General features: G+C 43.1%; 1 protein-coding gene across 1 annotated transcript in view; it reads right to left on the bottom strand.

Annotated features, from left to right (window-relative positions):
* Positions 1 to 14,692, bottom strand: part of MKNK2 (MAPK interacting serine/threonine kinase 2) — a 50,181-nt gene that overhangs the window by 19,971 nt on the left and 15,518 nt on the right. The window contains exons 3-10 of the mRNA XM_081959493.1: positions 13,480 to 13,561; positions 11,700 to 11,801; positions 8,991 to 9,088; positions 3,716 to 3,795; positions 2,499 to 2,572; positions 2,053 to 2,157; positions 590 to 645; positions 215 to 310 (exon numbers count right to left, since the gene is read on the bottom strand). Of these exons, the coding sequence (XP_081815619.1) occupies positions 215 to 310; positions 590 to 645; positions 2,053 to 2,157; positions 2,499 to 2,572; positions 3,716 to 3,795; positions 8,991 to 9,088; positions 11,700 to 11,801; positions 13,480 to 13,561 (693 nt within the window). The remainder of the gene's footprint in view (positions 1 to 214; positions 311 to 589; positions 646 to 2,052; positions 2,158 to 2,498; positions 2,573 to 3,715; positions 3,796 to 8,990; positions 9,089 to 11,699; positions 11,802 to 13,479; positions 13,562 to 14,692) is intronic.

Below are 14,692 nucleotides of genomic sequence, written 5' to 3'. Positions count from 1 at the left end.
AGCGCATTTCCATTTAAAAGCAATTTCCCCTAAATGAGGCCTTCAGACTAGCAGATTGGGGAAAGGTTTGAATTTTAAAAAAACATCTTGGATCTATTTTATTGGGCAATCAATGTCCTTCCTTCCTTCCCCTAAACCAAACCCTAACCCTAGCCCTCCCTCGGACGCCTATGATTCTCTGAAATACATTTCTCCTTGGGGAGGGACCACTTACCGGAGTGAGAAGCTCTGGGGTGGAGATGGGAGAACAATCACCATTCAGCTTGATCCCACTTCCTAAATCAAAATCACAGATTTTCACTGGGGACACCTGGTGTTGGAGAGGGGGGGGGGGAGGGAGGAGAGAACAAGAGGGATGAAAAAGGTCATCTCTTTTGGAACAAAAGGCTAATTGGAATTTAACATTCTGTCATAAATTCAATCCCTGTTTGTTAGGCACAATCTAAATAGTTCGTATTTATACTTCATTAGCCCACTTAGCAGACTATCCTGCATCAGCAAGTTTCTTCAACTTCCTTATCTTGCAGCACAAGTGACCCCCCCCTCAGAGACTGGGAACTAACCAAGGAGCAATTAAACTGCTGCTCACCTGATTTGAACTCTCACAGAGAATATTTTCTGGTTTTAAATCTCTATGTGCTATTCCTGTAATAAAAGAAAAGAAAGCAGCTTAACATTAGCAGTTAATACTTTCGGCTTTTGACTGACCGAGCAACTGCCGGAGTGGAAAAGACAACGGAAAAGTTCAGCCAAGTTGTGTAATCTGATCATGCTGAAAGAAGCCATAAGTCCATCTAACCAAGCATCAAACCATGGCCAGCACAAACACCCTTAACACCTAATGTTTACAGAAGCCAGAAGGATCCTCCTGTCCCTTGTTTTATTCCAGATCCCTTTCGGAAAGCTACTTGGGAAGCAAAGAGTGCATTTAATGAAAAGATCTCCCAATTGTCTCTTCGTCTCATGGAACTGAATACTCCCAACAGTTCTCTTCAGTGCATAAAGGGTTCATTTATTAGCTTAGGTCAGTAGTCCTCAACCTTTGCAACTTGGCAGCCTGGCTTGGGGGAGGAGGGGGGTAGAGGGGAACTGGGCCACATGAGTGGTGAGCCGGTGCTCTACCCACGCAAGCTTTAGGGGCACGGTTTTGCACTCCTTCAGGCTTCTCCGTGCCAAAAGCTTTGGCAAAGGGACGGAAGGCCTGAAGCAGCAAGAGATCGCTTCCCTGAAGCCTTTCGTCTGTATGCAAAAGCTTTTGTCACAGAGAAGAGAAGCCTTCAGACTCACTGAGGCTGCCCGATGCTCCAAAAAACGGATCAGGTGTCCTGTGCAGGTAGCCTCGATGAGTCAGTGAAGCTGAGCAAGACGCACTCATCCCATTCAGCCTCTGCTCTCATGACTTCGCTTTGGGAACATTGGGAGCAGCTGGCTTGGTGGCCTGGCGGGAGTCTTTGGGGTGCCACTCGGGCTAGTGGATTGAGTGATATGCCGGCCCACTGCTTCTGTGGCCCAGTTCCGAATAGGCCGCAGCCCAGGGGTGAAATCCAGCAGGTTCTGACAGGTTCTGGAGAACCGGTAGCGGAAATTTTGAATAGTTTTTTTAAAAAACGGTATATTAATATAGTGTGAAAAAGATGAGGACAGGTCAATGCAGATAGCTTGAGATTTACTGCAGCAGTGAGATCTACTTAGTACAGTATTTTTCAAATCTGAAGATGTATGTAGGGACTTCAGTTCTCAGAATTCCTCACCCACCATACATGTTGAGAAACAATAGCTTAGTGCAGGGGTGTTCAACCTTGACAACTTTTAACACTTGTGGACTTCAACTCCTAGAATTCTGGGAGTTGAAGTCCACAGGGATTCTGGGAGTTGAAGTCCACAGGGATTCTGGGAGTTGAAGTCCACAGGTACTAAAGTTAACCACGTTTGGACACCTTTGGCTTAATGGATTGCAAAGTGACTTACGTTGCACCATTCAGTGCTTTGGAACACACACACACACACACCCAAAAAAATACCTTGCCCCCAGCATTCATTTTTTTTACCCACCTTTATTGTGCAAGAAATTAAGGGCACTGGCTATGTCGCGCACCACCATGCTGGCCTCTAGCTCATTGAAATGGCGTCGACGGTGGATATGGGTTAAGATGGAGCCTGAAAAGATATGTTGAAAGGCCCAATTAAGCCATGGAACAAGATCTGAGGCTTAAAGATGCAGATCAGGTATGTCCAACTTTGGCAATTTGAAGACTTGTGGACTTCAACTCCCAGAATTCCCCAGCCAGCCAATATGGCTGGCTGGGGAATCCTGGGAGTTGAAGTCCACAGGACTTCAAATTGTCATGGCTGGACACCTCGATGTAGATTATACATGTACAATTTATGGCGTTTACCTCCTAACTTAAATTGGGAAAAATGGGGCTTTAAAAATAAGAAGCTCTCTCGCTCTCTCTCCCCCACCTACAAAACCAAAATTCATTTGGCCAGTGACTCACCTCCTCTCATCTTCTCAAACACGAGGTAGAACCGGTCCTCTTCTTCAAAAAACTCGATTAGCTCCAGGATGTTCCTGAAGAAAAGACAGTGGAGGGTGGGACAATAATTAGGGATAAGAAGACAAAGTAAGGTAAGACAAAGAAATTAAATCCATTTCATTTTCATTCAAAAATCCATTCTGATGGTCCTAACCTCATATTTTCCCTCATGGCAGGCCTCTCAAGCAACCACAATGCAGAGAACGAAGTCCAGAGTTTCCTTTCCCCGGAGCTAATATTCAGAGGTAGAGTGCCCCTTGATATGGAAGTTCAGATTATCCTCGACTTACATCCACTCCGTCTAGTGACCATTCAAATACAGTGACCATACAGTGGCACTGAAAAAAGTGACTTAGAATTGCTCTTTTAAACATAAAGCCGTTGTAGCGTCACCACGAGTCATGTGGTCAAAATTTGGGTGATTGACAACCGCCATTTATTTATGGCAGCTGCGCTTCTCCATGTAATCACCATTTGTAACCTTCCCAGCCAGCTTCCGGCAAGCAAATCAATGGGAAAAGCTGGATTCACTTAACAACTGCAGGATTCATTTAACAACCACAGAGATTTGCTTACAGCTGTGGTAATAAAAGGTCATAAATAAACGGGGCACAGCTCGCTTAGCAACTGTGTTGCTTAGCAACAGAAATGTTGGGCTCCACTGTGGTCATAAGTCGAGGATTACTTGTACCTGATTACAGGTAGTCCTCGACTTACAACACTTCGTTTAGTGACGGTTCTAAGTTAAGACAGCACTGGAAAAAAAGTGACTTATGGCTGTTTTTCATACTTATGCAGCATCCTCACGGTGACGTGATCAAAATTCAGCCACTTGGCAACTGACTCATATTTATGACGGCTGCTGTGTCTTGCGGGTCATGCGATCCTCTTTTGCGACCTTCTGACAAGCAAAGTCAATGGGGAAGCCCGATTCACGTAACAGCCGTGTTACTAATTTAATAACTGCAGTGATTCCCTTAACAGCTACGGCAAGAAAGATCGTAAAATGGGACAACATCTACTTAACAAATGTCTCACTTAGCAACAGAAATTTTGGGCTCCATTTTGGTTGTAAGTTGAGGACCACCAGAGTTACTGCAATCAGCATTAATACAAGCAGGATAAAATCTAGATAGAGCAAAGATCAGCCTTAAAACTGGCTCGCCTCTGCCCAGTACCTGTGTCCTTGGCACTGGTACAGCATTTCCACTTCTCGAAATACCCGATTTCGGATGTGTCCAAGTCGCTTCTCAATTATCTTTCAAAGAAAAAAAAAATAACAAGGGAAAGGCTATAGTTACAATAATGTCAAGCCAAAGCAAATATTCCAAGCAGGTATGTTGAATGCAAAACTTTGCTTCTTTCAAGCAATACAATGTGAAATGATTTTGACACCAAGCACATAACCCTTCTCAAACTTGGCTCCTTCCAACTGCTCTTCTATTCTCCCTGGGAGGGAAGGGGGGACGGGGACTGATCTGAAGTCATATTCCATGGGGAGGGGGGTATCAGCTATTATGTTCTATGATCTTGTATGAAAAATGAGCAAAGTACAACAGGCGCTGGAGATAATGTTTATGGAGGTATTTACAAGATAACGTTGAAGCCAACCCAAGCTCCAATCTCATTAACATCTGGAACTTTAGAAAACAATTCTACAAAACATGAGTTTTTCATATGCAAAGACAAATAGGCTGTTTCTTTATTCAATTCTATACCCAATGAAGAAAAGGCCATTTTTTTTCAACTGGTAATTTAAAAAACTCAAACTCCTCTACTTAAGGTATACAGCTGAATATTTCTCTTTCGCTAAAACAGTTTCCAAACACTTCAAACACTAACAGAGAAGGGGGGGGGGAGTTAGTTAAACCATCCCCAGCCTCTCCTGATTTCTCTCCTTGCAATTTTCATGCCCTCTTTTCTTCCCATCCCCTGCCTCCTCAATTCCTCTCCCCCACCCCTACTGCCCCACCTCCCTTCCTAATCCCTTTAGCTTCTTGCAATCTGTAGAATTGGGCCTTTTCACTTGGAATGGCAAAATTCCACCTGTGAAACTGTATTCAGAAGAGTTTGGGGGAGCAGACATGCATCGGGCAAGTCTCTGCCCTCCCCCAGCCTTGCACAATAACAACAGCAGTTATCTCAGTGACTTATTCAGAAAAAGGGGGAGGGAGGGATGGGGTTTCACCTGTTCTATGAGCAGCTGATTTCTTTCTTTCTTTTTCTTTCTTTCCTCTCTTTTCTTCCCTTCCCCCCTTCTTCCTTCCATTCTCTTTCCTTTTTCTTTATTTCCTATTTCCTTCCTTCCCTTCTTTCCTCCTTTCCGTCCTTTTTCTTCCTTCCTTCCCTTCTTCCTTCCTTCCTTCCCCCTTCCTTTCTTTCTTTCCTTCCTTTCTTTTCCTCCCTTCCTTCCCTTCCCTCCTTCGTCTTTATTTCCTGTTTCCTTCCTTCCCTTCTTTTTCCTCTTTTCCTTCCTTCCTTCCTTTCCTTTTTCTTCCTCCCTACCTTCTTCCTTCCTACCATTCTTTCCTTCCTTTTCCTTTATTTCGTTTCCTTCCCCTTTTCTTTCCTTTCTTTCTTCGTTTCTTTTCTTCCCTCCTTTCTTCCTGTCCTTTTTTTCTTTCTCTCTCCCCCACCCTAAAGGATTTTTTCCCCACCAGCCTACCCCTTTGCAACTGCAACAATGTGCAAAATGGCTGGGCATGAAACTCAAAGAGCAGAAGGGTGGAAAATGGATTATTTATGCCCCCACCCCAACCCACACTTCTCTGCTCCCCAAGTTGCCACTTTTGCAGCCGGCAACGAATGAAAGAGCTGTTGTTTCTCGCCGTCTGCCAACTTAAAAAAAAAAAAGCCACATTCCCCGGAGAGACGGGGGGGGGGGGAACGGACGCAGTGTGCAGCAGCTGTGCTCTCCTCCCTCTGCTCTGGGAGGTTTTCAACATCACCACCCTTTTGGCGTCTCTTTCCACCATCAGATTTACAACTGTCCTCTTCTCCCTTCCCCGAAGCCATGGCGTCTGCACAACACAAACACACAGGCACACACAAACGAGCTGGTGCCAGGTTCTCCCTGTCCCATTTTAGCTCATCTGCGTCACTGCTCCTGCCCTAATACAAGCTGGCAGGAGGGATTAAGGGGGTGGGGTGGTGGGGTGAAGGCTGGAGGAGGAACAATTGGGTTTGAAAAGAGAAAAGGTCAAGCTGGGAGAGGCAGCTAAGAGAGAATGCCTCTCCGTGAAATTTTAAACAGAAAACTAAATTTTAGGCCTTTTCGTAGAGAGCTGCTGCAGCAGAGGAATCGTGTATGTCTGTGTGTGTGTGTGTGTGTGTGTGTTGCTGCTTGCTTTGTTTATTTTTTATCAAGTTGTTTATTTACCGAACAATTGATCTAAAGAGATTAAGTCTGCCATAAATTAAGTGAGGAAATCTAAACTGAATTGAGATGTAAGCGTCTTGGACCAAAGACTTAAATCACAGGGTCTTATGGCTGGAAGGAGTCATAAGAGAATAACCAAGGTCCCTTCCAACTCTTGGAAGGCACTTTGGAGGTCTTCTAGTCCAACCCCCTGCTCAGGCAAGAAACCTTATACCGTTTCAGACAAATGGTTGCCCAATCCCTTCTTATAAAAACTTTCAATGTTGGAACATTCACAACTTCTGGAGGCAAGCTGTTCCGCTGATTAATTGTCCTGTCAGGAAATTTCTCCTCAGTTCTAAGTTGCTTCTCTCCTTGATTAGTTTCCACCCATTGCTTCTTGTTCTACCCTCAGGTGCCTTGGAGAATAGCTTGACTCCCTCTTTTTTGTAGCAACCCCCGAGACATTTGAACACTGCTATCATGTCTCCCCTAGTCCTTCTTTTCATTCCTCTGCTCAAAAAAAAGAATAAAAGTATCCCAAACAGATGGCTGGACATAGCCACCACAGGGCAGTTCACTCCCTTTCTGGGGAACTGGTTCCACTGGGAATCTGCCTTTTGTGATATAAATTTGAAAAATGAATACTTAAAAAGCTATTCCCCTCCACCCAAATGTTCACACATTCGTTTCATCCTTCGCCATACAGTGCAGGATTTGTACTTTAAGCCCTTGTGGAAGATTTGAGTTTGAGGGGCGGGGGCCAAGGTTCAACAAATTTATTCATTTTATTGATTAAATTTATCTGCCGCTCATCTCGTATTAAAGGGATCCTGGGAGACAAATAGATTTAAATAAGGTGCCACAAAAGTTTCTGTCGTCATCTCTTGGTTAGTCTGGCATCCACCGTGACATCCTGTTTGTTCCCCATTTGTAATCGACTAAATACAGCTATTCATTTAAGAATTGAAAAGCACGCTTGATTTTATGTTAATATCTTAGGCAGAAGAGTCACGGGGCAGTTTTCCCAAGCAGGTTTAAAAACAAAAAACAAAATAAAAATGGAGAGGCAGAGGAAAGGAACTAGACAATCTTAAATCATTTTTCTCAAAGATGGAGAAGACAGAGGTCCTGTTTATTTTAGGCAACAGCATGACTTTCAAAAGAAGCTAGAAAGAGAAGAGCTGTTTCATTCTTATTAATCATGCAGTTATGTGACTGGTGTGTTTATTATTAGAGGAACTAATCAGCTGATATGTAAAGTATACCTCTCCTGCACACAAATTATATTTGCAACTGCCTAATGCTAGAACAGCTTCAATAAATATAAATAATAAATATACACTGGAAGGAATAATCATCCCTTATTTTCCAGATCGTGGAATAAATATCCTGATGCCTTGGCAATGACAATTAGCCACATTTCCAACAGATGGTGGTAATTACTGAAAAGAAACTCTACTAATTCTACATGTTTTTTTAAAAAAGGCTATTATCTTTCTGAAAGTAAGTAGCTAGCGTTCCGGAGAATGCACTAACTTTCTGCATGCAAAGAATCCTTTTCAACATTCAGCTAAGCATTGCAAGCTGACTTTCACTTCACACTTGCATAAAATACTGAAAAATTTTTTACAGCTTCGTTCAACCAGCACTGAGTTTCCACAAATTTAAAGGAACTTGTGCATCATTCTGTCTTCATCGCTTCCCACTCAGATGGAACATGCCCCATGTATATTCTAAGATGGTTTTAGTATCTGGTATGGGCTGCTATCTGGAAATGCAACATCTATTACAAGTAGTCCTCAACTTACAGCCACTCAATTAGCCACTGTTTGAAGTTACACCACCACTGTAAAAAAATAATTACGACCAATCCTCACACTTATGACTGTCGCAGCATCACTGTGGTCGTGGGATCAAAATTTGGGTGACTGGCAGCCGGCATGTACAGGTAGTCCTCGACTTACAACCGCTCCTTTAGTGACCATTCAAAGTTACAACAGCACTGAGCAAAATGACTTTAGGACTGTTTTTCATACTTATGACCGTTGCAGCATCCCCATGATCATGTGATCAAAATTCAGATGCTTGGCAACTGGTTCGTATTTATGACCGTTGCCCTGTCCCCAAGGTCATGTGATCACCTTTTGCGACCTTCTGATGAGCAAAGTCAATGGGGAAGCCAGTTTCACTTAGTAACTTATCAACTGCAGTGATTCACTCAACAATTGAAGCAGGAAAAGTCGTAAAACAAAGCAAAACTCATTTAACAAATGTCTCACTTAACAACATAAATTTTGGGCTCAATTGTGGTCATAAGTTGAGGACTACCTCTATTTTAAATAATGCCATCAAGGTTTGAAGAAGAAGCAGAACAGTTCATCTATTGCTATCTTTACTAAAACTTTCTTCACCACCCTGATCTCTGTGAAATGTTCTCAACCATCCTGTAAGGTAGGAAAGATCAGCGTCAACGCAGACAGGTAAAAAACAACTTCCTCCCAAATCCAGCCATTTGATTAAAGACTTTGGGCACATTTTTGCTTGCATCAGCCAAAGCCTCCAAACAAGCGGTAGATGCGATACAGATGTGGGCAGACTGGAACTGGAGTTTTATTTACAAAGCGGGATTAAGGTTAAGAACCCGAGTTTACCAAGATCAAAGCAAATTGCCTAGTGTTTGGAAGCCGGTTACGAATCCCAGCTCTAGCCTTCAATAAAAATTAACTTTTTTCTGCAAAGCCTGCCACAAGCTTTGTAGCACCTCAGCATTTTCCCCAAACAGTTTGGGGCAGATTAGAGGGGACAGGCAATAAAGAGCAGAACCACTGAGACCAAACAGGAATCTTGGTGTTGCCCAATCCTCAAGAAACTTTCTCCAATGCTCAAGAACTACAAAGCATTTCTCAAAAGCATGTTTGCTGATGATAATGCACCAGGATTCTCTTACTGCAGGAGACCAAAATTCAGATATTCCCCCCTCCGTGGATAGATTTCAGCTCAGCTTTTTTTAGCTTCAGTGTTTGGGAAACAACAGGCCTTATTTCCCAGAATTCCCTGTCCTCAGAGAAGCCACCATGACTAAGGATTCATACCTTCACTGCGTACTCCTTGTTAGTAATGAGGTTAACACAGGCCTGGACTTTTGCATGTGCTCCTTCTCCGAGGACCTCTTCTTGGAGCTGGTAAACATCTGGATGTGGCGGCAGAGAGAGAAAGGCAGGGAGAGAAAGAATATTCCAAAATCAGACTTTCAAAAGTGTTCAGACAGCACGTCCGCTGATCTGGGGGAAAACCCACAAAAGGCCGAAAAATGCAAAGGTGACTATTCCAGAGTTCACCCACATCTAAGTTCTTCCAGTTTCTAGTTTTGTTTCAACAAATGTAGCTTCACTCAGAGTTTCTAAACAACACCGAACTAATGGAATCAGAGTCAACAAATCCAACCCCCAGCTCCATGCAAGAATCCTCATGAAACCTCCTCCACCAATTACCATATTTTTCAGAGTATAAAACGTTCCGAAGTATAAGACGCACCTAGCTTTTGGGGAGGAAAACAAGAAAAAAAAATTCTGCCTCTGCCTCCCAGCAATTTGCCTCCTTGCAGCAAACAGCCAGTTTCAGTTTCAGTACAGCCTGATAAGCACAAGCAGCTGATTGTTGAGCCTCCCGAAGATCAGCTGTTTCAGGCTGCAGGGATTGCCATAGCCTACTGCCGCCTTCACACACCCCGTTTTCGGCCTGTTCCGGATGGCAGGGATCGGAATGGGCAGAAAACGGGGCATGCAGAGGCCAAAAATGGGGCACGTGGCGGCGGCAATAGGCAATGGCAATCCCTGCAGCCTGAAACAGCTGATGGTCAGGAGCAGAGGTGGGTTCCTACCGGTTTGGACCAGTTCAGTCGAATCGGTAGTGGTGTGCCAGCCTGGGTCGCAGAACCAGCAGTGACCCAGGCTGGCCACACCACCGAACCAGTTTCCCGGTCACCGCCATCTTCTTTTGGAGTTCTGCAAATGCAGTGGGGACTGGCAGGTGGGCAGGGCTACATTTGATGTATAGGACGCACCCAAATTTTCACTCTCCTTTAGGGGACAAAAAGTGTGCCTTATACTCTAAAAAATACAGTATTCTCCAGTCTGTTTAAAGACATCCAGGGAAGTAAATGGTTCTACTCCAAAGTTACTTTAACTATGAGGGGAAATATAGTGTGACAATCAGCAGGATGCTTAGCAAATGACTCAACATCGAGGAAGGAGTAAGACAAAGGAGTGTCGTGTACCTTTGCTTGTTTAATGTTTCTTTGTGTACAAGTACTTGTGATCTTAAGAAGTTAACTAGAAGGGGATATTGTGTTGTTGTTGAGAACATTTCTTGAGAATACCAAAGGTGCTTTTTCAGGAGGCAACTGGACTTTCTGGTTTTTTTCTTTGAAGACGTTTCGCTTCTCATCCAAGAAGCTTCTTCAGCTCACAAGCTTCTTGGATGAGAAGCGAAATGCCTTCAAAGAAAAACCAGAAACCTCTTGAAAAAGCACCTTTAGGACAACCATGAGCTGAATGACTGAGAATCTCCATAGATATTTCCTGAAAATGGTGCCTTTCCATGATGCAACAAGCAAGGAATGATCTGAAGAACGATGTTATCAAAATAGCTGGGTCTAATAATTATAAACTCACTGTAAAAAAAAAAAAAACCAAGCTCAAGTTAATGAATCCGGGCTCCCTGGCCCAACGTTTACGGGAAAATGAATGAAATGGAAGTATGCAAACGTTAGTAGAAATGTTGTGGGAAGTTTGTAGCCTTTGGCAAGGAATTTTTTATTTTATTTTGTCAACCCAAGTGAAAAGCATATAGAGAATGGCTCTCTTCACTTCGCTGCATGGAAGTAGGGCACGTCAGGAGAAGCACGAAATTAAGCTGAATGTGGTGAGAATAGATTGTCATGGGTGTGTACTGAAACACAACCAAGAAAAGATCAAGGATGAGTAAGTTCCAAATTAACTGGATTGAATACAAAAGGGAATGACCGCTGGAAAGCACATTGACATCACACAGACAACAAATGAGAACTCAATTGCAAAAACAAAATGCACAAAGAAAGGCTGAATGGTCTGAAAGAAAGAGAAAAATGGAGGAAATTGTGGCTGGCTGGATCTAGCAGATTATCTTGGGGTACGCTAATTTTTACTTACGTTTCCTTTTTTAAAATTCCCTGCCTTTTAAACTTCTTTTCTATTTCTTCTTCTTTTGTACTTTGCATTATCTTGTTTACTCCCAAAGGGAACAGTGTGATGGGTATTTATATAACCAGATATGAAAATCAGAAGCGCTTATCTGGTCTGCAAGAAAAGCTGCCTGGCCTTGATGAACGAAGAAGTCCAATGAAAATGAGAGAAGATCCATAAGGATTTTCCCAGTTAACTTACTGGAAACAGATTAACAAGTTTTTGTTATTGTTTTTTTCAGTTCTCTGGGTTGAATTTTAAATTAACCCAGTTTCTTTTCTGGCCCATAAGCAGATTTCATTATTTTGCCAGTTCCTCCTTTTAGTTTCTTTTTGGATTCTTCATAACATCGCCTTTGTGTTTTAGTTGGTGAACCATTTTGGAAATTAGTATATAAATACTCTTATGAACTTCCTCTTCTACTACAGGAATCAAGACAATACCCTCGTGGGTCTGTGAGCCGATATTGAAGCTTAAAATAAAATAATTTTACAAGAAGAGGTTTAGAGCCCTCTGACTTTTCCCCTTTGCTCGAAACTTAACAATGTGGACTAGTGCCTTGGCTATGTTTCACCTCACCTTCAAACCTCCCTGAAAAACTGTCTGTAGCTCTGCAGCGTTTTTTCTTCTTGTTTCTTTTCTTGGCATTGGGGATGTCGATGGGCTGACTCGAAGGCATATCTGTCAAGAAATATTGCGTTTTAAAAGAAAGAAAGAAAAGAAGCATTACAATAAAGATAACATTCGAACCTAGAAGCAATTAACACGCCACAATTACAGGCAAGCCTGATCTTGAAGACAAGCTTACATTTTGCCCATAAACTAGGACATGGGGAGGGGCTACTTTCTCAGGCTGGCATTTCTCACAGTTGCAGAAAGGAGAACCACTGCGAGTAGCATTATTTGTAAAGGTCTTAATTCAGGGGTGTCCAAACTTGGCAACTTTAAGACTTGTGGACTTCAACTCCCAATTCTGGGAATTGAAGTCCACAAGTCTTAAAGTTGCCAAGTTTGGACACCCCTGTCTTAATTCAACCGCATGTCCAAAGCTTATAGATGTCAGGTTTCACCTGCATTCACCACTGAGCCAAAGGGGTGTCCATCTGAATCAGATTGGATGGCCATATGATCCAACATGCCAATTCCCAATGCTCTGTTCCCCTAAAAATAAGACCTCCCCAGATAATAAGCCCAATTGGGCTTTTGAGCACCTGCATAGCCCTCACCACAAAATATTGTAACACAGCAGCATCCACGAGGTGACCACGCTCACCGCCTCCTGCGTCTCAAAAATAATAAGACCTCCCAGAAAATAAGGCCAAGCGCTTATTTCGGGGGACAAAAGAAAATAAGACCTTGTCTTATTTTCGGGGGAACACAGTAGAGGTAGTCCTCGAATTACGACCACAATTGAGCCCCAAATTTCTGTTTCTGAGAGAGGCAGTTGTTAAATGAGCTTTGCCCCATTTTACACCCTTTCTTGTCACCGTCAATCACTGCAGGTGTTTTAAGTTAATAATACAGCTGTTAAGTGAATCTGGCTTCCCCATTGACTTTGCTTCACAAAGTCATACACAAGTACATGTGTACAATGCTCCAATTTCTCCTCAATGGATTACCGAAGACTCACTTTGGAATGCAAAAAACAGGAAGGAGACCCCAATCCCAGGGGGAGAGAGAAGAGGCATGGATTTGGGGGGAATTATGTTTGTATTTTGTTCACCACCCAGACTTTGGCTGGCCCTATGAATTTGATAGGGACGCGGTGGCTCAGTGGCTAAGACGCTGAGCTTGTCAATCAGAAATGTCAGCGGGTCGAATCCCATTCGAAAGCGCTTAAAAAATGCAAGTAGAAAAATAGGGACCACTTTTGGTGGGAAGTAACAGTGTTCCGTGCGCCTCCGGCATTTAGTCATGCCAGCCACATGACCACGGAGATGTCTTCGGAGAGTGCTGGCTCTTTAGCTTTGAAACAGAGATGAGCACTGCCCCCCAGAGTCAGGAATGACTAGCACATATGTGCGAGGGGAAACAAATGAATTTGATAAATGCGTAAATTCATTCCTAAAAAGTCTTCTTCCTAGGCCTGACCATTATATGGTCCCCAGGCACATCTGGCCCTTTGGCTGGCCCTCTTTCGCTTGTTTGCTTTTATTTTAAAGGTGACTGCTATTATTTTATTTTTCCCAATTAACTTAAGTTTGAGTCTACATGCCTACACACCATCGCAGCCCTACTGGTTCAGCCCTGCCCAACACTCCCAGTTTCTCACGTCATCCCCTGGGAAAATTAACTGCCCACTCCTGCTTCCCCCTGTCCCTCCCACTGCTTTCTCAAAAAGGCAAAAATGGGAGCTCACCGGGCCGAGAGGAACATTCAAAATTGAAGACAGATTCCAGGTGAGTGGACTGGGAGAATTCCAGGTCGAAAGGATTCTGGCCCTGATGAGATGGAAAGAAAAGAAAAGGGTGATTTTAAAAAAAAAATCAATTGAAATTATGTTAGAAAAGCAGGGAAACTTCCTACAGGATTTCCTTTCTAAAACCAGTTGGATCAGAAGCAGTTGCTGGAAAGAGGCGAGCGTAGCTGCTGTCAGTCCCAGTTATGATTTTTCAAAGCTGTCACGGATGCTCTCTTGACAATTCTGGCTTACTGAACTTGACACTAAACAGTCGCTTGTTATGAACATCTAATAAAGACCTGCAGCAAATCCCTGTGTACTTAAAGACACCCTACCCCACTCAAAAAAATATTTCTTTTAACAAGCGTGCATAGGCCAGGCTGCTATCATGCCTATTTAAATCATTTCTCACTGCAGGAGGAAGAGAGTACTTTCATTTTTTCTGTGAATCATTTTGCATATATATCTTTTTTATGAAATTAACGTCACCTAGTGAAGCTTTCTCTAGTGAGACTCTACAAAGCAGTTGAGGGGGGAAGAGAGCCAATTCTACGGTGGGACCCCGTTTACAGAGGGCCCAAGCCGGAGGGGCTCAATCGATAAACTAGTTAGCATCAGTACAGTGCCAAGTGAAGCCTTTTCTATTTTCCCAGGCTTCTTAATTGGCTTTCAATAGTATTTTGATCAATTTTTCTATGACTGATGTGTTGCCGATTAGTTTATACAGGGAATCCTCGACTTGCGACCACAATGGAATGCAAAATTTAAATTGCTAAGCAAGGCAGTGTTAACCTGAGTTGTATCCCATGTTACGACCACAGCTGTTAAGCAAATCACTGCAATTGTTAAATGAGTCATGAGGTCATTATGTGAGTCTGACTTCCCCCATTTGACTTTGCTTGTCGGAAGCTGGCTGGGAAGGTTACAAATAATGAACACATGACCCCCGGGAACAGTGCAAGTGTCATAATACAGGTCAGATGCCAAGGTGCTTGAAGTTTGATCATGTGACCATGATTAACGACGGCTACAGCCATAACTCTGAAAAATGGCCGTAAGTCATTTTTTTCAGGGCCACTGTAACTGTCTAATGGTGACTAAGCAAACGGTTATAAGCCGAGGACTACCTCTTTGGTGTTTTTATTTCCCATTTTTTATTTTACAGTACATG

The sequence above is a fragment of the Natrix helvetica genome (genome assembly GCF_964273705.1).
Source record: "Natrix helvetica genome assembly, chromosome: 1".
Lineage (NCBI taxonomy): Eukaryota > Metazoa > Chordata > Lepidosauria > Squamata > Natricidae > Natrix > Natrix helvetica.
Note: the sequence above shows the minus strand (reverse complement) of the source record. Positions and strands in the feature narration are given on the sequence as shown.